Raw genomic sequence first — 26,164 nt, 5'->3', positions numbered from 1 at the left:
AATCAAATGTGACCTGTTCCACGGTACTAAGTCATTTTCCTTGCCTGATCAATAATCAAAGTTTAATGATTATAAAAACAAATCCCTTAAGATAATTATTGGTATGATTAAAGTTTTGATTATTCAAATATCTAATCCAATAAATAGCTTAGAAGAAACACAAATTGTTCTCAGGTAACAGTAAAAGTCTAAGTAAATCAAAAGAGATTAAGTATTAGCCGCTTCAAAAATAGACAAGGGACATCGATAGAAAAAAGCGTAACTTACGGATCAAACATGTCGATAAAAGAAAAACTGTTTTCAACATTTGTAGAACAAAAACTGCTGTGGTAATAATAAATTGATAATATTTTTAATTTTTTTGCTTTTTTACGAGTAATCGACTAAGAAAATTTTAGTCAATGATCGGTGTGGCCGAGTGATAGTCGAGGACTCGTTGACATCCCTATTACTGATAATCATTTTTTAGCTCAACTGAGCTGAGCTTTTTTATCACTGTCGATCTGTCTGACTTCTTTTCCAGGACTGCTGGGCCTGTTTCAATTTAACTTCGCAAAAAGCATTATTGGGTGAAGGGAATTCCAGTTTAATGAAATGAAGTGAGATGCACTGTTTCAATGGGAAATAAACATGAATGATTAAAATTTGTTAGTATTATTCAAAAATCTTCTCAAAAACTGTTTTGCTAAATAAATGCATGAAACTTGGGTTGAAGCGTCATTAGGTTAAATTTTGTTCAAATCATGATCCACAGAGAGTAAGGTCGGCCTTAAAGGGGGGGGGGGGAAATTTTCACATAGAAATGTAAAAGAAAAATCTTTTCAAAAACCAAATGGCTAGAAAGGCTGTCACTGGTGTGGAAGCATCTTCAGGTAATGTAGATTCAAGTTTGTTCAAATTAATATTCCCAATGAATGGTGGGGCCGTACTGTTGGGGGAGGAGGGGGGGGGGGGGTGGTAAGTCAAATTTTAACTTACTAAGAATGAATAATTAACAATCTATTGAAATCTGTTCTATAGAAACCATTTGCCTAAAAAAGCTGTAACTTTTTGAAACCATCCTCAGATTGTGTAGATTCAAGTTTTATAATTTATAAAAGAAATTATAATCTTTGGGGTGGAAAAGGATCAGAAAAATTGTAACTTGTGTGGAAGCATCTTTAGGTAATGTCAATTCAAGTTTGTCCAAATCATGATCCTTGGGGATAGATTTCATTATGCTAGTGTTGCTCAGGTGAGCAATGTGACCCTTAAGTCTGCTGCTTCTTCTAGGCTATTTGCTGTCCAAAGCACATTTTCTACCACTCCAAATTTTATTACATTTAAATGCAAATTCATGAAAAGTTGATATATTTATATTTGCATCATCATAAATTTTCATAGTCTGTGTTGGTGTTCTCAAAGTTAAACTCATACTGTTTAACACCTCTTGATGCTCTGAGATGTCCAGCAACACATATTTTTAGGTCATGTACAATGAAGACCATTTGTTGTTTGTAAACAATTTCTGTTCAAGGCAGTAATATATATATTGTCAAATTTTGGTACATAAAATATTGTTTTTAAAAACTTGTACTCAATTCGACATCGAAAAATTATTTGGTTTTAGGTTTATTTTGTAGTCTAAGAAGTTTTATGCTTTATTCCTTGCATAAAACTAAAGGTTTTGATGTGCTTCAGAACCTTATTATTTGCAATTTTGAATTTTTAAAATTCACATGTAATGATTTTTAGATTATATGATTTTTGTAAAATTTCAAATGAATGGAATTTAACTGCTTACCGGTTGTAAGTATAAATTAAGCTATGCCAAATCTTCATGATTTTCATTTACCCCGGCTTATAGAATTAAAAATTTTTTTTAGACCAAATGATGCAAAGAAATGTTAAAATTTATATAAAATGCCTGATGTTCTGTGTTTATAAGAGAAAAATGTTCAAAGAATGTTTAAGTGAACACTATATATACATGTATTATATATATTTTACAAGCATAATAGTTTTCTTTTTATGCTCATATACATAAAATTTTGGTAATTTAAAAAAAAACCTCCCATTTTGAATTTTTGTATTAATTTTGTAGATTCCTTTTCCGGAATATGATCCAGTTATATATGAGGCACCTGAGGTTAAAGAACATCCATATTGGGCCGATACTATAGACCTTATCTTCATGTATGTTTGGTGTATCCATATTTTCATTAAATTTTAAAGCTAAGAAATTCAGATTATTTTATAATTCATAAGCTTTTATTGGTCTTGATGAAATCACATTACAAGAAATATACTTCAGTGGTACATTGAATAATGTTTGGATGAAGTATCTTCTCAAATCTTATCTTTATTATTGTCTTGGAAAAGAAGCAAAACCACTTTATTGGTTTTTAAAAAGTAAATGTTTTCTATCAACAATTACATGTGAAACAAAATACAAATACTTCCTTAATTATTATCTTAGTTTTATCAGCCCAACATCATATATTTTAAACCTCCAGATCTATACAATAATTACTCATACATGTACATGTACCAACAATAATAAATTTCATTCTCACAAACATTTCTCTTTCACAACAGGAAGCCTGAAGAGAGAATTGGAAAGATAAAGTTCAATGAATATGATGACTTAAATAAAGTTAACAGAAAAAGTTACGTAGGTACATACCAGGTACAAGATGGGCTTCCATTAAACCCTACAGGTCGAACAGGTTTAATTGGTCGTGGTCTCCTTGGACGATATGGGCCGAATCACTGTGGGGATCCCATTGTGACCAGGTCAGACTGCTAAGTATCCCGAAATTTAATTAAGGATTTGAGATTTATTTATTTTTTTTGGTTAAAATCTTTCTATATGCCATAACACAAAGCTACTTGTGGCATTGTGAAAGATTTATAACGCCACTTAAATAACAGATTGCAGTTGATACAACGATTGAATATTTAATTCATCATCTTTAGATTGAAATGATTTTTCACACATATTTTTAATGTTATTTGAATATATTTTTCATTGTATAATATGTGTTATAAAAAAATAATTTTGGCAGAATATTTTTATGCCTCTATTCAAGCCATGCTCTGGGCCTAAATCGACTGTTTTCTTATATATACATGTATGCATGTACATTTGCTTAAATTGCATTGATATGTATGTGGACAGAATATTTATTGTATCATGGTGTATTAGTCCAGCAAGAAGTCCTTCCAACTTTATATGTGTACTGTTTATCAACAGATGGAAAAGGGATGATATAGGAAATGTCGTCATGAAAGAGGGGAAAAAGGTGTTGGAGTTTGTTGCCATTTTCAGGAAAGACAATAAATTATGGTCAATTCCAGGGGTAAGTTGTTCACAATTACAAATCATCACATTAATGTTCTTAACGAATTCGAAAGAATTACTTTCACAGTCTTGAATGATCTATACTGAAAAAAAGTTTATGGTACTGATAATGAAAAAAATTTGATATGTCTACTGCTAGATATTGGATCATGAATCTGATTAGTTTTAAAAAAAACTTATCATTTCGCAATATGAAAGATGGTATAATGTTTGTCTTTTAGTCCTATTGTTGATACTGTGGAGTCATTAGAATTCGTGGTGGCTCAATTTTCGTGGTATTCGTGGGTACCCCTCCCCCACGAATTTAAATCCTCAAGGAAAACAATTTTAGAAAAAGTTATCTTTGTTACTGAAGCAGTAACCAACGCATCCACGAAATTAAATCCCCACGAATGATATAAAAAGTGACAATCCTTGAAAATTGGTCTCCATGAATTTAAATGATTCCACAGTATACAATGACATTTGGTTGGCCTTTATGGTGTTGTAGGGAATGTGTGAACCTGGGCAGAAAGTTTCCCAGTGCCTGAAGGCTGAGTTTACAGAGGAAGCGTTGGGGTCCTTGGTCGAAGACAGCAACATGGAGGAAAAAATTAAAAGTGACCTCAAAATCATGATGGAGGAAGGAGAGGAGGTACATAGTATAGGTTCAATACAACAATCATGGTCAAAATACAAACATCTCTTGTCGTTTCAAAATTTGGAATATGACGAGAAATCTAAACTAAACAACACAACTCCATATGCAGATTTATTTTCAACTAAAAAATTTAATATCAACTATATTTAAGACAGTTTTATATAATACAATTTTAAGGAAAGTGTTGATAAATTGATGACAGATTTAAGATTTTTTTCACTCTAGATATATAAAGGAATTTGTGATGACCCTCGCAATACTGACAATTCTTGGCTGGAAACTGTTGTGTTCAACTATCATGATGACACGGGAAAAGTCCTTCATCCATTTTTATTAAGGGTAGGTCAATCTCTTTTATTATTTCTTTTACCTAATCATTATTTAGCTTTGCAAGTTGTAGGCATCGGCTGCTTTTTAAAAGGTTAAATTGTGCAAGATCTTTGAGATCCAATACATGAATATATCTGATCAAGAGAATTATCATAATAGTTTGCTTTTGTTGTAAAATTATGAGTACGCTTACATTCATTACATGTATAAAGTAACTTTAGAAAATTTGAAATAGAAACCAGTATGTGTCAAGTTTTGAGTCCTCTTCTCTGTTGTTTCAAGGCAGGAGAAACAGTGGAAGCAGCAAGCTGGCTGGAGGTGTCTTCCAGTCTTATGCTCCACTCATCTCATCTGTACTATGTCCAACTCGTGGCTGAGAAACTAAATGCTTTTTTCTGAAAGGCAAATCATGGGATTCTACATATGAACTTAAAAATGTTAATCATGGAATGTATTCATACCTGAAAACTTGCATTTTTTATCACATTTTGATTTTGCTGGCCTTATTATTCATATTGTGTTTGTAATTGAAATATACTTCACATACAAAGATTTAATTGAGAAGCCTATTGATGAATTACTGTATATCAGGTTCACTGTGATAGATTCAAGTGCCTTTTTTGGTTCAATTCTGGTTTTATAAATTTGGATACATTTTCTGCTAGCTTGGCATGGAATAATTAGCTTTGCTGCAAGAACAGTTTGTTAAACAATTTCAAAATGCATATAAAATTTTGGACTTTTTACTTTTTAAGTTAAAAAATATTCTATCTAATATTTGTATTATCATACATAGCGTATAAGGAGATATTGTTATATGAATATTTGATGCGACCCTAAAATATTAAAGCTGCTTGGTCCGATTTTATTTCAAATTTTGTGTACGCTTTCAAACGATGGTTATGGTTGTACATGTATTACGACTTTGACATCGCTGAAAAATAAAGCTCATAATGTTCATGCAAATTAAAAATAACCTGTGTACATTTTTTTCGTTCACATTTCTGTTGTTTGCTTTGTTTACAATTGATGCATAACATGCGGGGTGAATAAACCCAATCATTCGGGGACGAAACCAACCGGTTCCGTTTTTAAACATTCCCATGATGCATTTTGGTTTGTTTTTTCGTTTGTTAAAAAAAAAATTATTTTTATTTACTTTGAATATTTCTAACTTTGAAAGGAGACCGATTCTGCTGGTGTAAATAGGAGAAAGTCCATTACTTTCTAAGATTATTGCTTTGTATAGAAAAATTATTTGATACTAGCTGTAATAACCAAAAAAATCAGACCAAGCAGCTTTAATTTGAATTATCAAATCGATAGTTGCTGTTATTTTAATCCTGTGTGTTTTAACATGGGTTCAGTTTAAGGCAATATCTATAGCCAAGGAGGTTATTATCTATTTTTTTTGCTTTTTCTAGTTTCACTTCTCCAATATACATGTAGGAAGTGTACAAAGGTATTTCAAATTATGTACTCAAATTATTATTTGCAGGCATAATTAATTGTTATTTGACTTATGATACATGCATGTGATTCGAATGCTGTGATGGAATTTATTTTACTTATACATAGTTATTATTTTACTTACGTATTTTATATGCTTTCCCGTCCCATTGAGAAAATAAACTTATACATATGTTTTTATGTTCTTGTGTCCCTCTACTTTAAACTTTCCAGTTATCTTTTTTTAAGCATATAAAAACAAAACTTTGACCTGTTGAAAAATTGTAGCGTAGATTTTACGTTAACAAGGAAGATAGTGTATCAAAATAAAGGTAGCTTGATTGTTTTATGTCTGAATATATCCCTCTAGTTGGGAAGTCTTTAGTATGGGTTTTACAGGTACAAATAAGATAGTATAATTATTAAAATTATAGGTAACATGATTTTTTTAAATGAAAAAATATATATGACTTATGTGTACATAACCATAATTATAACATGGTATTAAACAATTCCACTATTCAGAACCAGATGCAATTTCCATATTTCAAGTGAGTTTATTAACAGAAACTCAATAAGAATGAAAAATGTCCATTGTTTTGAATTAATTTATAATGCAGTAATTCTAGACGGATGTTTATGGAATCTTAAAGACTGGATCAGTGTAAAAGATGTGATAAAATTTTAATTGTAAAATTTAAAATGAAAGCTAAAGGATTTATTTAGTTCATATTGTCCTGTATTTTTTAATATGATCACTACAAAGAAAACATGGTGTTGAGATTTGCCCTGATTTTATTTTTTTACATTGTTACTATTTACTTAATTAAATTGAATCATTTAGTTTCATAATGTTAACTTCATTAATCACGTTGCAGTAATTTATAAAAAATCCATTTAGGTTATGAGTTATATTATTTTAGTTCTCAAAAATTTATTGAATTTGCGGGATTTTTTTTTTTTTTTTTGAAAATTGTGAATATTTCTCTTAAAAACAAAATTTAGTTTTTTAGCCAGTTTTAAACAATCTGTATCTTATTGCTGACTTTCTAATGAAATAAGAGTATTTTATTTTGTAACATATACACGTACATGTTTTCTTGTGTATGAAAGTTTGTTAAAAGTTTGGGCTTTTTCTGTATGCATAGGTATGTGTAAATGAATGCTAACAATTCCTTGTTGATAATAAATCAATTTACAAATACAAAGAATATATTTGATACACCAAACTTCACTTTTTAGCTCACCGAGATTAAGTCGAGGTAGCTTATGCCATACCCCTGGCGTCGGGACTTTGTTAAGGTTTTTGTTGCAGGGCCTGTATTTTAAGTTATTACTGGCCCTTACTTCACCAAATTCGCATGTATCATACATCTTATGATACTGATGTACTTGACAGGCTTGAATGCTAAATCTGAGCCATAAGTTTCGGATGCTGGATGAGGTTAAGATTTTTAGAGCCTGTGCCCTTTGAAACAAATCTTAGTTTGTTTTGGTTCAGTCTTCATGATGATGCATCCTGTGATTCTGATGCTCTACAGAGACGTGGATGGCTGAATCAGAGCCATGGGTTTCGGATGCCGGAGAAGGTTTATTTTTTCTGGGACAGGTCGCATGTTTATTAGATAATAGTACTATTTCAAACTTGCGTGGTTGATTCCAATATAATATTAATGAGGTAGCAGAGGACCAGATACAGAGCATGATCTCCATTATCAAGGATGTTAAAAAACTCCTACCTTCCTCAAACTTACTTGATAGATGTGTTTGTTGTTAAATGATATAACATGATTTTAATGATACATTTTATTATATATATATTGTATGATTTGATACGCTATTGTATTATATGATACAATGTTACATGTATATTGTATAAAAATTTTGTAAATTATGATATGATAAATCATATGGTATTGTTCTATATAATATTGTTAATTATTATACGATATTGTATAAAATTACATTGTATTATATAATATAGTATTGTATCACATGATATTGAGATATATAATATTGTATCATATGATACAATATTGTATACTATTATATATAATGTATCGTGAGACACAGTTTGGTAGTAGATGATATTGTATTATGAAATATATTCTTGTATCACATGAAATTGTATCATATGCTATGATATAGTATAATATTGAATCATACGATATGATACAATGTTGCATCAAATTGTACATCAGTGGCGTAGCTAGACCAGAAACGAAGTGCATGCTAAAAATGGCAGGGGGTCTGGGGGGCCGCTATCAGGCCCCCAGTGGGTCCAAGGCGAGGGGCCCAGGGGGCGAAGGCCCCGGAAGCTCATGGATTATGACGATTTTTAACACTAAAAATCATCGCAGAAATTGAAAGGAATGATCACTATTTAAGCACATTTTTAGGCAGTTAAAATTGTTTTGGGTATAGTTTAGGCATAATTAAAATAAAATCGCAAATTTTATTAAATTCTAAAAGAAGAAAAAACTTTTGACGTTTGTTTTTGACCCACTCAAAGCTTTTATTCTTAAGTTGATTTTCACCTAGTTTATGGTAATGAATATTTCAATAAAGCTGTGATATTCTATGGGGGAAAGTTAAAATGATGTGTAAAACTAAGTTCAAATGCAAAATAAATCTTTGCTTTATTAGGTACATGCATTGTGTACTGTTTCTTTAATATGGTACTGTAAGACAACATTGCGTGTCTATATTTGGTACATAAGACGTCTTTGTTTAGCATTGATAAATTTGTTGATGATCGGTTGACGGGTTGGTGTAAATTAAGTATGGACCTTAATACTTGAATTCTTTTTGTTAGGTTTTTTTTCTTTACCTTTATTTTACTACGTTTCTTCCTTTTTTTTCCCCAAACAATGTGCATGCTCAGGCATATAAGCATACATGGTAGCTACGCCACTGTACATTATTTATTATATACAATATCATATTATGTAACTTATATGATACAATATGACACAAAGCAATATCATATGATGCAATATCATAATTTATCACGCGATATCATATTATATCATAAAATACTATATAATATTATGTTATGATATTTTATCATGTGATAAAATGCAATAATTTATAACACGTTGCAATTTAATATCATATTTTATGATACAATATCATATCTTGATACAATGTCATAAGTAACAATATCATATCGTTTCATTGTATATTACAGTTTTATATTGTATCATATGATATATCCTATGACACAATATTACATGTATAAAGTATTTTGTATTATTGTATATATTTGTATTGTATCTTACAATACCGTATACTATTAACATTTGATTAGCAAACAGCTTTTTTACAACCGATATCCGATTTCTTTCAAACCACACTCCAGTATCCATGAGTATCTAAGATCATTAACTATGATTTTCATATATGATAAAGGTGGTCTCATGATGCCCCGTCTCGGTGAACTTTGTAATCTGTGATTAACTTTGTTTTTATACCCCCGCAAACGAAGTTTAGGGGGGTATATTGGTTTCACCCTGTCCGTCTGTCTGTCCGTCCGTCTGTCCGTCCGTCCGTCTGTCTGTAGACGCAACTTTGTCCCCCATATAGAATTTTTTATTACTGCATGGAACAGTTTGAAAATTTGTACATATGTTGAACACCATCTGAAGATGTGCACCTGCAATTTTTTTTAAGATCAGACAAGATTTAATGATTTTATGACAGTTTTCATTTTCCTTATTCTATATATTGTACACTAATGTTGAAAAGTAAGGGGGGTAATCCTTACAGATTTTATTAATTAATTAATAGAAAACACTCTAAAATATATTTATATAAATACATCCAGATGGAGTTTTTTGTCTTTATGTCTTAATTAATAAAAAAAAAATTATTAAATTTTTTTTTTTTTTTAAGTATTCTATCAACTGACAATGCAAAGTTTTTGTTTGTCAATGATAAATTCTTAGGAGCTAATAAGAACATCAAAGACAAGTGTGGCTGAATTCATTTGTCCCAAGGGAGCCATTATCTGAGCCATGGTTCAGATGGAGCATGTGTTGTGGGGAAATTGATAATCTGTTAAGTGGGTGATGGTTTTGGGGCTATTTTAAAACTGTTTCATGTAAACCAAAAGGTCTATCATTATAAGGAAATAAATAATATAATTATTAATAAAGAAGTTAAACTATTTTTAGAGGTTGTTTAAATTTATTTGTCAAATAAATTGATGAAGTGACCCTATTGGGCATTAATTTAAATGAAATTCAAAATTACTGATATGATTGTAGTGTTTTGGCAATTTTAAAATTGTTTGTAATATTAAATTTTCTTTTTTTTTTTACATATTTTTACATGGTATGGTAATTATGGTAATGTTTTGGGAGTTTATTAAATTTAACAAGTTCACCAAAGAAAATCATAGTCCTATGGGATCAATTTTCTGATATGGAGTTCCATTGTGCCATAGGAGAAAGTGAGGAAAATTTGAAACAACTAATTGCATCTGTCAAGACTCTTATTAGAAAGATATTGAAAGTTTTATCAACAGAAGAGCATTGCTTGGCTACCGGTATTTCTATTCACTGCAAAGGGAGGGGTTATTGTCATTTTGTTGGTTTTTCTTTAAATCAATTAAATTAAAAAAATATATCATCAAAAACATACATTTGTAAATGTATAACTGTCATAGATATGCGTTTACAGTGAAATTCTGACAATTTTGATTTTAATTTTTCTTTGTTAACTAATTTTTTTTTTTTTTTACAATTCTAGAAATTTTTTTTTGTATGTGTTCCAAACCTTTATTATTCAATTCAATTATTTGTCCCATTTGAAATTAGCCTAGCGGGGGTATTAGTCCCATTAGGACAGTTCTAGTTTTAACTGCAATTGGTTGTAATCAGTCATTGTGTGATGTGCGTCCTCCCTAGAAAGTTAACATTTTTAACCGGGTTTTCCAAAGGAAAAATCCGGTTATTGAAATGGTGAAAATGGCGGGCGGGCGGCTGCCAAAAGGGTACCTTATTGTACGGATAGCTCCTCCTACAGTTTTCAAGATACGAAGTTGATCTTTTGCAAATCAATTGGACCTATATCGGAGGTGTGCATATTGCTAGGATTCTGATTTATGATAATTTATGGGGAAAAAAACAGCTGTTGAACTTAGTCTTTTTTTTTTGACAAAATATTGCATATAGGGTACCCATATTGTACGGATAACTCCTCCTACAGTTTTTAAGATAGGAAGTTGTTCTTTAGCAGATCAATTGGACATATATGGGAGGTGTGCATATTGCTAGGATTTTGACTGCTGAGATTTTATGAAAAAAAACCAGCTGTTGAACTAAGCCATTTTATGGCAAAATATTGCATATAGGGTACCCCTATTTTACGGATAACTCCTCCTACTGTTTTCAAGATAGGAAATTGTTCTTTTTCAGATCAATTTAATATATATCGGCGGTGTGCATATTGTTAGGGTTTTGGTTTCTGAAGATTAATGAAAAAATACCAGCCGTTGAACTACATCAGTTTTTGGCAAAGTATTGCATATAGAGTACCCCATTTCCCTGGATAGGTAGTGTTTGTCAATTCAGGGTTGACAAATGGATTATAGATAGTTTTATCTTGGAAACTACATGTACTAGGCAAATTGTTTTGTTTTGATTAATCTAAATGGTGAAATTAAAATCAATTATTTTACCACATCTATGGCTACACGGGCAGGGCAAAATTTGCAAAAAGGCCACATTTTCAAAAATCGTCTTGTCTACTCCCACAGATGTGGGGAAAAACTAACTGCATGGCTATGATACTCGCAAAGACCTTTACCAAAAATGTTAAATTCATGGCATAGGTTCAGACTCTAGGGTGGGGCTTGCATGTCCATATATTTTTAGAAAATTGAATAAATTCTTAGGAAATCCTCTCTACTCCCATATCAAAGTTAGAAAAACTGAATGCAGGGTTAAAATGTTCATAAAACCCATTACCTGAGTTTTGAATTCCTGGCCCTGGATAAGGTGTTTAGAACCTACGGTGGGACCAAAAATGGCCGCATAGTGAAAATGCAATAACTCTTAAAAAGTGAAAATCTTCTCTTTTTCCATAAAAAGATAAAAAAAACTAAACGCTTATTTCAGGAAAACCAAATTTAAGATTATGGTGACCATATAGCCCTTTACCTTAAACTATGAAACTGCTGGTCCCTTGGTCAGGGGTGTTATTGCAACATATTGAAAATGTAATAAAGCTTAACAAATCGTCTCTACTTCCATATAGATTTAAGGTAAACTAAATGCAAGGTTATACTGTTCACAAAGTCTCTTCTACCAAAATTGTGTAATTCATGGCTCCTTCAGCTTGGTTTGAGATTCAGACCGAAATGCATTGCCAAAATGGCCATACAGTGACCGTGTTTTAAATATTAACCAATCTTTCAAGCAAGGCCATATATATTTGAGGAAAACTGAGTTACATTATCATAATTTTTATAAAGATCTAAACACGAATTATTTTAAATTATAATTATGATGACCCGTGGGTTAAGACCTAAAGGAGGGGACCAAAGTTGCCAAATAGAAAAGATAAATTAAATTTTAGAAAACAACATGACCATATAGTATACAATTATTTAATACTTGAACAGTCGATAGACACGAATATTTTCCCCTTGGTGCAGGGAATAGCTCAGTATGTTCTATTGCCCGAGGCTAAAGGCCGAGGGCAATAGATCATACTGAGCTGTTCCCTGCACCAAGGGGAAAAATTCGGGTCTATTGACTGTTCATGCATTAAATAATTGTTTTATTACGTAATTCCGTTTTTAGTATTAACTGAAGGTTTTCATACAATTATGCATTCAGGTCATTGTAAATTGATACCACGATGACCTTAAAGATAAATTTTAAGAACAAAAGTGAAATAAACATAATAAAGTTATCTTTTAATCTTGTAGCAATTGTAGCAATTTCACTTTTTCTAAAATTCGTTGCCGGTCCAATAGATCGCAGTCTATTGACCGGCGGACTAGATCGCAGTCTATTGACCGGCAGTTCAATAGATTATTTACAAACCTGAATACACATACAAAATAGACGAAATATTTAATTTGTAATAAAACAACAAAATCCTTTTGATTAGGCATTAATAAAAATTATTAAATCTAAAAAAAAAACTCCTCTACTCCCATATTTATTTGAGAAATACTCAGAATGCAAGGGAATCCTCTACATAAATTAGGAAATTCATGACCCCGAGTCGGGGATACAGGCCGTTGGGCGGGGGTAATATAGCCATATAGTGAAAAATGTATTGGATCTTAAAAATCTTATTCTCTAATCCCTAACATGTTATTGAAAAACCTATTGCATGGTTATGAATTTACGTAAAACATTTGTTCTAAATATCCTTTTCCCACAAAAATCTTAATGACAATCAATCCTATTCCTGTGCTAGCTGCCAATTTAGTCCTTTTCACGAGAAAAATAGGCAAGGTATGTGCAATTTATTTCAATAACATTAGGTGCAAAGAAAAATATTAGATAAGAAATTCATTTTGTTATATAAGCTAAAGATAAAAAGAAATGTAGAAAACCACTGCTCTCAGTGTGACCTCTACACCAGTATTTGGTAGGCGAAACCTTGATTCGTAAGCATATCGATTGACATCCTTGGGCCACTTTCAGAAAAAAGCAACAAATACATTATTTAATAGTCATATGTGACTGTTTAAGCAAATAAACAGATACATTGCCATTCCAGACCAGGAGTGAAGCGCAAAAGTAATACTAAATGAATTTATTTGTAGATTTGGAACCGCTTCAACTTCATTCCGATTAAAGTATCTCACTCCTCACATTTTGGTTTCAATGCACATATGATAATTATATTTCAAATGAATATGATTTCATTTATTTAATCATCACAGAAATAGCAATAATTCATAATTTCACAACATTCATAAAGAAAATCTTATTAGATATAAGAAACGAACAAGTTTTTGTGGGAACTATTTTTTTGCTAGGAAAGTTTTTTAGACGAAAATGAAAGAAACAAGCAATTTTATGAATTTGTAATTTACTTTTCTTTTCATTATTCTATATTCATTATTCACATTTTTAACAATTGATAGGTTTGCAACATATTCTATAGGTGCTGTGTGACATGTACAAAATAAAATCACAAGAGAGTTATGGACGTTTAGCATAACATCATGCAAACATTTATAAAATGTCTGAATATTTTAAGCCAAATTTTTGAAGATTTTTCCTTCGACGCGCTCTATCTAAAAATTTGACATCACTGACCCCAACGTTTTATTATGTTCAAATGATACTGAATACATATGTAGGCAAACTGGATAAAATCCGTGATATTCAAAAAGTTCTATTTAAAATTAAATCGTAACTATTGTAGAAATTTTCTATTTTAAGTGCAAAAAAGTCACAGAAAAGTTTATGCAGATTCGTACACAAATTTTTCGTTATCCCTCTACTCAGTGTGACAATTGTGCATAATTAAAACAATATTTGAAGATATAAGTTAGCTGAATCAAAAATACTGACAACAAATCCTAATCAGGCTAAAATTGCATTTTATGTGCAAATAGGTGAAATTAAATGGGGCATAACTCAGAAGGATGAATACTCCCCCCCCCCCCCCCCCCCCATTATCTTACTAAGCATATTTTGTCTACGGATTTCTATGATATACTTCGGAAGATATTCTTGATACAACAACATTGAAGAGTGGGATACCTTAAGGAGATCATTTGAATCCAACTTTTTAAAGGAATGAGTAAGCAAGAACTAGAAGTCAAAGACACCAAACAAATGGTGCTGTAGATATATTCAATAGAACCTTTGTCAACATGTAGACAACATACTGCAATGGAGACATTTAGATGAATCATCACTACAAGTCATGATGGCTTATAGGGCACCTGCCTACTCTAGTAGCAGTATCTCACAAATCATGATGATGTTAGGACGAAAAATATGGATGCCAATAGAAGCCATAATCAAAATGAACATAGGATTATGTTTGCACTTTACAGGAGAGGTTGACAAAAGCATACGAAATAGTGAGGTAGCACCTAAAACAAAGCGTAGACTACCAAAAAAGTACTGATAACAAGGCCAATGCAAAGTCCTTTAAAGAAGGCGAAGCAGTTTGGTCAAATCATCAAAGAAAATGGGTGTGTGCATTTCACTTACATGAAAAAAGAAGGGCTCTTATATTTTAACAAAAAAAAAATAAATGACATACATCATACATACATATCGGTAAAACGATCCGAAAAGGAAAGCTGTACCACATTAAAAGGTTACTTCCTTAAAGGGCCTAATCCCCCCACGGTGGTTCATGAACCAAAGACCACAGGATTAATAACATCCTCCCAGATGAATATAGTTACCTTAGTTTTTGGAAATTTGAGACAAATTAATAGATATTTATTATTTTCTAATGTATACAGTCCTTGAGGCTAATGAAGGGAGGTGATGGGAGTGTACATTCTATGGTTTGCAGCATTGGGTAACGGGAGGATAAGGAGGTGCGCACTTTATAGACCTTGCCCGAGTGGTGACGGTTGGCAAGGGACGTGTACATCCTATGATCCACACTGGGTTGGTATCTAGATCCACTTTGCCATTACATCTCGGGAACTTGACCATTGCCTGTGTTGTTGAATAAATAATTCTTGCGTTGTATTGTATACTTTTTTTAAAAATCTGTATAAGTCTCATTTTGTCGTCGTTTTACATCAGTGACAAAGCCTGTCTATGGTTTTGTTGAGCTAAAGTTTACCACTGTTGGTACCCTTTGTCCTCTTGTATGCATTTAATTGTAGTTTCCTACTTTAGCTCAAGTCCTGATGTTCAAGTTCTTCCATATCTTACACACAACAAGTATTGACCTTCGCTCTTGTCCCTCTAAATCTTGCTGCCAATGACAAAGCCATATGATACCTGACATGTATGTATGATCCGTCCTTAACAAATTTGTTTCCATCCATAGGATATCCTTTTCTTTAACCTCTTTAACTTTAAAGTTGACGGAAAGCTGTGAAACCTTCACTTTGTCAGACGACGAAACTCAAGGAGCATTTGGAACATGAACCAGCACCTTACTGTGGCATGAAGGTTTTGCCCTTTTTCATTACAAAGGAAACGACCTTTATCATCAGCCAGCCAGCCGACCTTAATTAGGAACTATGCGCTTAAGAGACAACAGTACTCACCAATGTTCCCTGTTGACAACCTTTTTTTCAAGAATGACTTCATATTTCAGAGGACAGTAAGCTGAGGGCCCTGCTCCTTGATAGAACGAAGAAAATTGTGCTCATTCCAAAGCGGTCCGGTGGCAAAGGCATTGATAAGGTTTTTATAAAAATATATTTTGAACGTAATATAAAAGTCGGACATGAAAATCCTGCCATCCACAGCCAGAACAGCCATCTTGAGGACCCCAGCCCTGCCATTACTGAGGAGACAAAGAGGAAGAAAATGCGCCTGCAAAATTACCGCTGATGCTCCTGCCGCTCTGCTAGCAAGATGACCTTCGTACACCAGCCGTTACCATCCTCACAGAATGCACCGACATACCCGTAACCTTTACCAACAATAGCATCAGCAGAAAAGTCACAATTTACACTCTTTTACAAGAGATAGGATACACTTGGCCCAAAGATGCATGCCGCTATTTTTACCAGCCAGACGCAAGTGAGAGCAGAAAAGACAATGAGGATTTCCAGTGGAAATAATAATTTTTCCTTCCCTCAATGGATTTCATAAAATTAAGCCCAGACCAAGTTTTAGAGGTGGAATTTGTAGTCCTGCCCTTGATGCGTTGTAGACCAGGCCTAGGAGGTAAGGGATCAGTTGACCGTGTGCTGCTTATTGATGAGTTCAACTCTGTGTTACCTGGAACAGCAATGCGCTCTTCAAAGAATTCATCAGACCCTGCAAACAAGAGCAGAGTTTATCTATATCAGGCACTCAGGAACATTGCTAGGGGCAGCATCTGTTCATCAGAGGATGAGAACATCTTTCGTTTTCGAAAAGGCCAGCAATATCCACAGGAACAATCAGTGGAGCAACCTCAGTTCTATTGCTTATGGAGCCGGAATGCCATTTCTTTTGGCCGAATTAATTTTAAGATTTTTTTCCAAAAAATTGAAATATAAAATGTATTAATATTGTTGTTTAAGGTGTTAAAAGTATTCTAATTAAATTGTACATATACCTTAATCCACATTATTATCGACGGATGTCCCATACAACCTTAAAGGGGATTGAAAGTCAACACAAACCTTATTTATATTAGTAAAATAGTTTTAATTATTACATGTAGTCATGCTGTTTTGAAGATAAACTACATAATTAAGCTTTATTGCACGTTTGAAGTTAGAGAAATCGTATTTACATGATGTAGAACCCTTTTGCATTTAAACCCCCAAAAATAATTATTTTGACGTCACACCATCTATTCCGGTTTGGTTTACATATACAATGTACACAGTGCTCTGAATAAGACGCTAACTTTCACCTTTCTGTTACTCAAGTAATCGACTGACAGACGGAAAAACTGATTCCTCTATACCCCCACCCCCAAAAAAAACTTCCTTTGAGGGGGTAATAAAAGTATTTAAAAGACATTAAGCAAGAACAAGCTATAGCAAGAACACAAATAAAACAAGCAAAACCAATCGTTTTTGATAAACTTCAAAAGATAGCAGAAGTTATATTTAAAAGGAAAAAGTCTTGCTAAACGTTACATTTTTATAAAAAATCAAGCATTTTTCAAGGTTCATTTTTGGGGGGAGATAGAGCGGGGGATTTAGGTAGATGTGTTACGCAAGAGATAATTTATTTTTATGATGAAGGCCTGTTATTTACTCATCCTGTAGTTACTCCCCCCAAAAAGCTTCAATGAATTCGCTTTCAGTCATGTGACTCGTGATCACCATAACGTTTTATTTAATTACATAACACATAGGAAATTATCTGATTAAACGATTCTTTAATTTTACCTGTCTAAAGACCAACAACCATATTGAAAAGGAGCATTTACTACAGTTCTGTCGTGTTTGGGGGTTGTTATTCTCATGTTATATTTTGCGTTTTAAGAAAGTATTTCTTTTTAAAAATAACAAGAAATAAGCTGCCAGAACTACTGACGGTCACAATAGTGCTATACCCCTTAGGGGGACCTATCAGGGAGTGTCAAGTTAAAAAATAACAATTTCCAAGAGGACAATTTGAACAGAATATAAGATGCATTTAGTTTATTTCTCACGACAAATAAAATTTACACGAAGTCTACAGGCATTGGTGGTCACAAGAGTACCATAGAACGATATATCAGAGAGTCTCAAGTTTGCCTTTTAAATGCTGTCCTTGTTTGAAAAAAATGATTCAGGGGTTGGATTCGAGATATTACAATTTATCTCAAGAGATCAAAATTTGTAAACATTTGGTAATAAGTTTGGTTAAAAGAGACCTCCAGACCTCTAATCGTCAATATTTCATAACATAAACAGTTTATATGGCACGCAAAATCCACAATCAAAGTACTGAAACCCAGGCTCTTTTGGTTTGTCTTTATGCATATTGTGTAGTTAAGACTGAAAATATCTCTTTTCTCTCTCTCTTCTCTCTCTCAAGCTTTTAATGTCGACAAAGCGTCAGAGATAAGAGCGACCAAATTTTGTAAGCGGCTATAAACAAAAATATGTCTGTCTAGTAGAAAAATGTTCAACAGTTGCTGCCTTAAATTTTGCAACGAGCGTTTATATATTCCATCCCCATTTCTTCAACGCGCCGCAGCAAAGTAGTTCATGGAAATTCATGCGCATTGCATGGGTCCAAAATGCAAAGTCTTGTTTTTTAAAACATGTTATTAATAAGAAAACTAAAAAAGATAGACAATTCTCTCGAAGTTCAAAAAAAAGTTAAAAAAAGAAACAAAATGCCAACATTTCTGACAAAACGTGGCTCTTTGGGTTACTATTTGGTATAGCGGAAGCTTTTACTTTGACGCTGTTTGGTTTTTTGTTTACTTTGAAGTTGTGCTATTTATAGTAACATTGGCGATTTCCTGCCTACAGCCAGGACTTTACTTTCAGAAGAGCCCGGCTAAAAATGAGCTAAACATAGTTTCACATTTGATAAATTGGGTATATCGACTGGTAACTATAGTTTACGAACCGCAAATTATAATTAACGTTTCGTTAACTATAGTTTTCATCTGTAAAACTATATTTAACGGTTGTAAACAATAGTTAACGAATGATAATATATGTTGATAAATAAAGATTCACATCAGTTAACTATAATTTACATTTGTTTACTATAGTTAAGAGTTGTATATCATAGTTTCACAATCGTGAAACAATATTCATCAGATAAATTATGTTTTGCAATCGCAAATAATTGTTTTCAATATCACTTATAGTTTTACACTTTCGAAACATAGATGATCGCAATAACTATGGTTCACAGATGTAAAATATAGAGTAACGGCGTAAAATAAAGTTTCACAGATGATAAACTACACGTAGTTTTATCGACTGTAAACTATAGTTTACGGATGCTTAACTATCGTTAACAATAGTTTATTGTTAACTATAGTTTACGAACCTTAAACTATTGTTATCCATTCGTTAACTATAATTAACTAAGATTTGCTTTCTATAGTTTTCATCTACAAACCATATCTAACGGTTGTAAACTCTAGCTTACGAATGATAATTTAAGTTTATCGTTTAACGTCAACGATAGATTTTGCTGATAATAAAATAAAACAAGTTGCTGTCCTTTAAAAAAGGACTACAATACGTGGACCATTTGCATGTGTTTCCGACGAAAACGTGAAAGCCTGAAGATTATCAGAGATTCCACCGACGCTAGCCCTCTGCTTTTAACCACTAAATTTGTACGTTACGCGCATTGATGAAGTTTTCCGGTCAATTTTTTCTTTGATACGTCATTCAATAGAAAAATTATTATCTTCATTTCTTAAAACACGAAATCAAAATCTTTTACTCTCATATCTAAATACTTGTATCAACAATATTTGCAGTATATTGAACGACTGTGTCTTAGCTAACATGGGTGTTTAAGTATCTAAAGAACACCATGTCATTCATAAAAATTTCACATGAGGGAATGTGAAAGAGGACAAGCCCCTTCTTTCATGAAATTTGTAAAACAAGAGATGTTTGTGAAACACGTATCCAATATTCAACTTGACCTGGATATTATCATGATAAACCTGTATACCAAATTTCATTTCAATATGTTCATCCCATGAAGAAAATTAGCGGAAACTGCAAATACTTTGAATTTTTCTATGTCCAAGGGGCATAACTCTGTCGAAAATTGCTCGATCATACCCATTATCAAACTTAACCAAGATATTATCATGATAAACCCGGATACCACATTTCATTTCATTATGTTCATCCTCTGCGAAGAAAATAACGGAAACTGTTGGTGGACCGACCGACAGACAGACAGACGGACAGCAGCAAAGCAATATCCCCTTCTTCGAAGGGGGACATAAATAAAGGGCTTCTATATGTATACAATATAGAAAAATCGTATGAAAATAAACACTTTAAGCTGCCAAGAAAAAAATAGATGGAAAAATCAAAATACGACCGTATAAACAATACGAGGGAGACATCCCTGATTTTTCGTGAAACACATTCCAAAATAATTTTACAGTTTATTTTCCAAGAAGAAAAGCAGGTATGGAAAAAGTAGCCTAACGACTTCTTAACATATTTGAAAAGTCTTACTGAAAATAACAGCGTTGACCACACAGAGAGTACTTATAATTTTGTGAATTATAATGGTGTTTATGAAGAGTTAGATAAACAAAAAACCAGAAAGAAATTAAAAATGGCTATTAAAAATTAAATTGTAACAAAAGTTGTAGTGAGGACGGGTGCGTCTTTTTACCCCAATGATACCCCAATGAACCCCAGTACTAGTGATACCCCGATGAACTTTGAAATACCCAAATGATACTAAGTATGTTCATAATTGATACACTTAATGAATTTTATGTACCAAGATGTTACACGAATGAAATTTCAACTACGTGCCGTTTCTTCACCGATTGGGCCATATCTTGTAATGGGAAATGATTAGAAGCTAAAATTTGACTCAAAGATTGTTTGTGACCAGTAAATATGTCCTGATTTGAGCTTTGGTCATTTGTGCTAGTTCAACATAACTTTAGGAAAAAGAGACATATCGAGATCGATTATTTTCCATTAGAGAAAGACTTCAGTCTTGATAGTTTCAATTACGAGCTTGATCGCAGTACCTCTAGTTTCTTAAAGAAACAAACATTATCAAAGTACATTGTATACATGTTTTGTAAATATACAAAACATATACCCAATATTAACAAGAGATGTTTGTGAAAAGTTTATGCCCCTCCCTTGGAAACATCCACAAAGAAGATGAACGTAAACTGCAAATAACTGGTATTTTTCTAAGTCCAAGGGACATAACTGTCGAAAATTGCTCGATCGTACCCAATATCGAACTTGACCTAAGTATTATCATGATAAACCTGTATACCAAATTTCATTTCAATATGTTTATCCTCTGCGAAGAAAATGAGCGGAGACTGCAAAAAACTAGAATTTTTCTACGTCCAAGGGCCATAACTCTGTCGAAAATTGCTCGATCGTACCCAATATCGAACTTGATCTAGATATTATCCTGATAAACCTGTATACAAAATTTCATTTCAATATGTTCATCCTCTGCGAAGAAAATGAACTGAAACTGTTGGTGGACCGACCGACCGACAGACAGCAGCAAAGCAATATGCCCTCCCTTCTTCGAAGGAGGGCATAATAAAACAAGGCACCTTTAACGTGTCGGGTCTAATGTATAGATATTAAGCCAGTAAGCCAGTAAATTGAATATACAGAGCACTGAAAATGGCTAACAATGCGAATTTTCACAATTTTAATTGTTCGTGTCGCTAGCCATTTTTAGTTCTTTATATACGAGGGTTGCTTGGAAATTATTGAGACATTTTCTCTTATTCGTTTAGGAACATGATTTTGTAATTTTGTAAATTATAACACAGACCCAGATTTAAATGGCATTTGATTTTATCTTTCAAACAAACATAACTTTATGTCTAAATTAATATTACCATTAATTAACACCATCAGGGATAATTTATAAATCCATTGAAAGTGTAGGTTTGTGGACATTTTGTGTTCATTATATGTCTATCACCTGTTATATCCATAAAGAGCAATAAAAAGGCGATATGGTTTAGACGAGGCGCAAAGCACTTTTATTACATTGGAAGCATTGAGTGTTACAAGACAAGCGAAAAACTATAGTAAAGTTGAGCATTAAGTTCTTGCACGTTTGTGATGTTAAAAGAGTACATTCTGTTATCTTCAATATATAAGAATAATAAACAAACAGTGAAAATGAACAGTTTTGGCTCTTCAATGGCCTGATTGCGGTATGGGCTGAAATAGCTCATTTTGGACAGTTTTTCGTGTTTTTACATTTAAATCTGGAATATATATTTAACACTCAATGTGTAAATATAAACATTGCCTGAAGTTTATTAAAGAAGAATAAAATGTGGCAATTCACTTATATTTTGATGCTAACACTCAAATTTTGTTTGATCATTGAAAATGTCATAATAACCATTGTTATCACATGACGATTCATTTGAGTCAGAGATTGGCCTTAATATTCAAGATACTTAAAGTGACCTTTGGATGAATAGTGCTAATAGTTCTTTTTAATACAGAAAGATAAGCTACCAACTGATTTAACCACAAGATGAAATTTTTGCATGAAACTCAAGAGCCTCGTGGATACTGACATTAAAGTCGAGGGATGCAAAGAATCAATCACAGAAACCATATATTGTTGCAAATGGTGCTATACTTTCAATCACTGCGGATACAGTGAAAATTACAGTTCATTGAATCTATAAATTACTGATTCTACATATATATCACATTTTGTTATTTCAATAAACATTGATTTCGTGGATTAATAATATTAAATTTTGGGTTTGTTCGCTCATTTAAACCATGGTGTACAAACTGTATTAAGATATTGTTATATACTATGTTTAGAAATAGATCAACGTTTAGTTTTAAAATTCTTTCAGCAATTATGACAAATCACATTGTTTAATGACTACTTCATTTGACAATTCTTTCTGTCAAATAAAGTCTTGTATAACTACATGTGGCTAATACATATTTAAAAAAAATTAAACGCAGTGTCGATCGTTAGTCATTCTTTTTCGCCACTGAGCTCTAACGCCAAACATATTAGGTTGTTTGCAATGAGCTCTGCTCTAGTTTTATTAACCGAGTTTTCAAACGGAAAAATCCGATTATTAAATTGGTGAAAATGGCGGGCGGGGGGTGGTTGCCAAAAAGGTGCCCTCAATGTTCAGATAACTCCTCCTACAGTTTAAAATAGGAAATTGTTCTTTTGCAGATCAATATAACATATATCAGAGGTATGCATATTGCTAGGATTTTGATTTCTGATAATTTTCGAGAAAAAAAATACCAGCTTTTGAGCTTTGTAATTTTTTAAACAAAATATTGACTATTATATTATCTATAAAAATCCGGTTATTAAAATGGTGAAAATTGCAGGCGGCTGCCAAAAGGGAACCCTCATTGTACGGATAACTCCTCCTGCAGTTTTCAAGATAGGAGGTTGTTCTTTTGCAGATTAATTGTACATATATCAGATGTTTGCTTATTGCTAGGATTGTGATTTCGGATAATTTATGAAAATATCAGCTTTTGAACTTCGTTCATTTTTTGGCAAAATATTGCATATAGGGTACTCCATTTCACTGGGTACGGTAGGTAGTATTTATCAATTCAGGGTTGACATGGATTATGGATACAGTTCACATAAAAGAAAACCCGGTTTGCTGTCACAATGACGGCTTTTCACTTTGCATAGCTTTTCACACTCTTTTTTCTATCTTTTTTTTTTGCTAAGTGAATTTCGAACACAATATGCTCTTTTATCATATTAGTATTTCCATCTTTGAAAAGAGTTTTGGGGTTTTTTTTAATTCTTCATTCGAGCTGTCATAGCAAACGTACGTCCCTTTCCGGTCTACACTTTTGTTAACAACCTCTAAATTCAAAAAGACTTTTACATATTTATGCACGTACAGTGTATATGGTGGATATCACGTTTGATCCATAAACATTTAGAAAGTATTTTAGTAATTACTAGTTGATTGCATAGACCAATAGAAAGAAAGGCGCTAATTTGTGGTGGGAAGGTTACCCTACAAAAGACAATGGAAACTGACGAAGATTTATTCACAACTATGTCGGCGTCTAGAAAAGTTAAACCACTACAAATAGTATTTCTTGGAGCATCTGCTGTCGGGAAAACAAGCATTATACATCAATTTCTGTATGGCGTTTTCACCGAAAGAACATCACCAACGTTGGGGAAATCTTTTTTTGAGACCATTCAACTACCAAGTAAGCCAATCACTTTATCATTATTTGATACGTTCTCTAAAGTTGTAATTTTCTGTTTGCAAGAATCACTTGAATTGCTCCTAGCAAAGACTTGCCTTTTCTCTCCAAATACATAATTGATAAAATTAACTTAAATTCCTCTATGTCAATTTATTAAAAAATTTGCATTAAATTTATTCGATTTGATCATACATCAATATTTGAAAGGGAATTTACAAGTACATGTTACAGCGGTTTGTTTAACACGAGGAACAAAGTATGTATATGGGACAAATATAGTTACATGTATAATTGTCCTTTCTTATTGATGTGAATTTTTTTCCTTTTCAGATGGAAAAAGTAAATTGGTTGAGATAGTGGATACATCTGGGTCAGAGGAATATCCCGCGATGAGAGAGATGTATATTCAACGAGGCAATCATTTTGTCGTTGTTTACTCTGTAGATTGTCAGAAGTCGTTTGCGATTGCGCAAAATATATGTAACGAGATCATGGCAATCAAAGGTAGAGGCAATTTGTCTGTGTGATTGTTTACTTAGTATCGTTTGTGTAGGCATGTTTAATCACAATCCACAGTTAATGACTTTTTATTGGCAGTTTCTTGATACAAAAAGCAATAGGTTAAGCAACGCTGTTATTATACATTATATTAAGGTTTTTTAATTGCAGGCAAAAATTTCCAAAGCATTTTGCTTGTGGGGAATAAACTCGACATGGTGCTATCAAGAACAGTTTCGACGGACAGGGCTTTCAAAGTAGCAGCAATGGACATGAAAATATGGTTCCTAGAAACAAGCGCATTTTTGAAGTTCAATGTGCATAATGTATTTTGCACAATATTACAAAGGGAAATGGAGAAACAATGGGTTCGGTCCTTCAGCGATCCCGATTTTTCTTGCCAAAGACGGCAACAACATATATATAGAACAATCAGTGATAATTTATGTACATCCAGGGTAGCTTGTAAATCGGCTTACTTACTAACAAAATAGTTTGATAGTCAATAAAGTTATGCTGTTTCAAACTATTATTACTTCTTATGCTGTTACAAACTATTGACTGTTATATTAAACTATCCACTCTGCAACTTTTTTTGCGGAGTAAATATACCCATTTATTATAATCGGTATGTTGATGTAAAAATGTGCTTCTTGTTTGCAATATTAAAATAAAATGTCCGTACTTCATCATTTGTTTTGTTTATTGCAATTATTTAACTCTCCTCATTCCTTAAAATATTTGTGAATACATATCATCGGCTAATAACAAGTCGAATTGTGCACGTATCATAGCAGCATTTACTCAAAAGTTCACGTAAAAATATGGCTGGGACATTTTAGATGTCAGATTTTCCAATTTTGCAATAATGCGAGGCCATTTGAAATTTGAAATACGGTCAATACCTAATGATACATTTGATCACGTACCGACCGTAATATCTACATCGAAGAATACTAACGCTTCTTTATCATGCCCCCTTCAAAGAAGGGAGGGCATATTGCTTTGCTGCTGTCCGTCTGCCGGTCGGTATGTCGGTCAGTCCACCAACAGTTTCCGTTAATTTTCTTCGCAGAGGATGGACATATTGAAATGAAATTAGGTATACCGGTTTATCATGATAATATCTAGGTCAAGTTCGATATTGGGTACAATCAAGCAATTTTCGACAGTTGTATCCCTTGGACGTAGAAAAATTTCAATTATTTGCAGTGTTCGTTTATTTTTTTCGCAGAGGATGCTCATATTTAAATGAAATTTGGTATACAGGTTTATCATGTTAATTTCCAGGTCAAGTTTGATTTTGGGTACGATTGTGCATTTTTCGACAGACTTATGCCCCTTGGACTCAGACATTTATTTGCAGTTTACGTTCATTTTCTTT

The 26,164-nt window shown here is 32.7% G+C and overlaps 1 protein-coding gene and 1 long non-coding RNA gene across 14 annotated transcripts in view; both read left to right on the top strand.

Annotated features, from left to right (window-relative positions):
* The window catches only part of LOC105332384 (transient receptor potential cation channel subfamily M member-like 2), a 70,260-nt gene extending 63,237 nt beyond the window's left edge, over positions 1-7,023 (top strand). For 5 of the 13 annotated variants that reach the window (XM_020068975.3, XM_011434963.4, XM_020068977.3 and 2 more), the window contains 6 exons: positions 2,084-2,175; positions 2,578-2,775; positions 3,236-3,341; positions 3,834-3,977; positions 4,209-4,322; positions 4,596-7,001. In XM_020068975.3, the coding sequence (XP_019924534.3) occupies positions 2,084-2,175; positions 2,578-2,775; positions 3,236-3,341; positions 3,834-3,977; positions 4,209-4,322; positions 4,596-4,712 (771 nt within the window). In that variant the 3' untranslated portion in view covers positions 4,713-7,001. Of the gene's footprint in view, positions 1-2,083; positions 2,176-2,577; positions 2,776-3,235; positions 3,342-3,833; positions 3,978-4,208; positions 4,323-4,595 lie in introns of all 13 variants that reach the window. The other 8 variants (XM_020068971.3, XM_066084681.1, XM_066084682.1 and 5 more) reach the window with 6 other exon arrangements.
* Positions 7,024-23,988: 16,965 nt separating this feature from the next.
* On the top strand, positions 23,989-25,444 carry LOC109619252 (uncharacterized). Its single transcript, XR_002200048.3, has 3 exons — positions 23,989-24,282; positions 24,613-24,786; positions 24,952-25,444. It is a non-coding gene; the product is annotated as an uncharacterized lncRNA (long non-coding RNA).
* The last annotated feature ends 720 nt before the right edge of the window (positions 25,445-26,164 follow it).

The sequence above is a fragment of the Magallana gigas genome, chromosome 5 (genome assembly GCF_963853765.1).
Source record: "Magallana gigas chromosome 5, xbMagGiga1.1, whole genome shotgun sequence".
Taxonomy (NCBI): Eukaryota; Metazoa; Mollusca; class Bivalvia; order Ostreida; family Ostreidae; genus Magallana; species Magallana gigas.
Note: the sequence above shows the minus strand (reverse complement) of the source record. Positions and strands in the feature narration are given on the sequence as shown.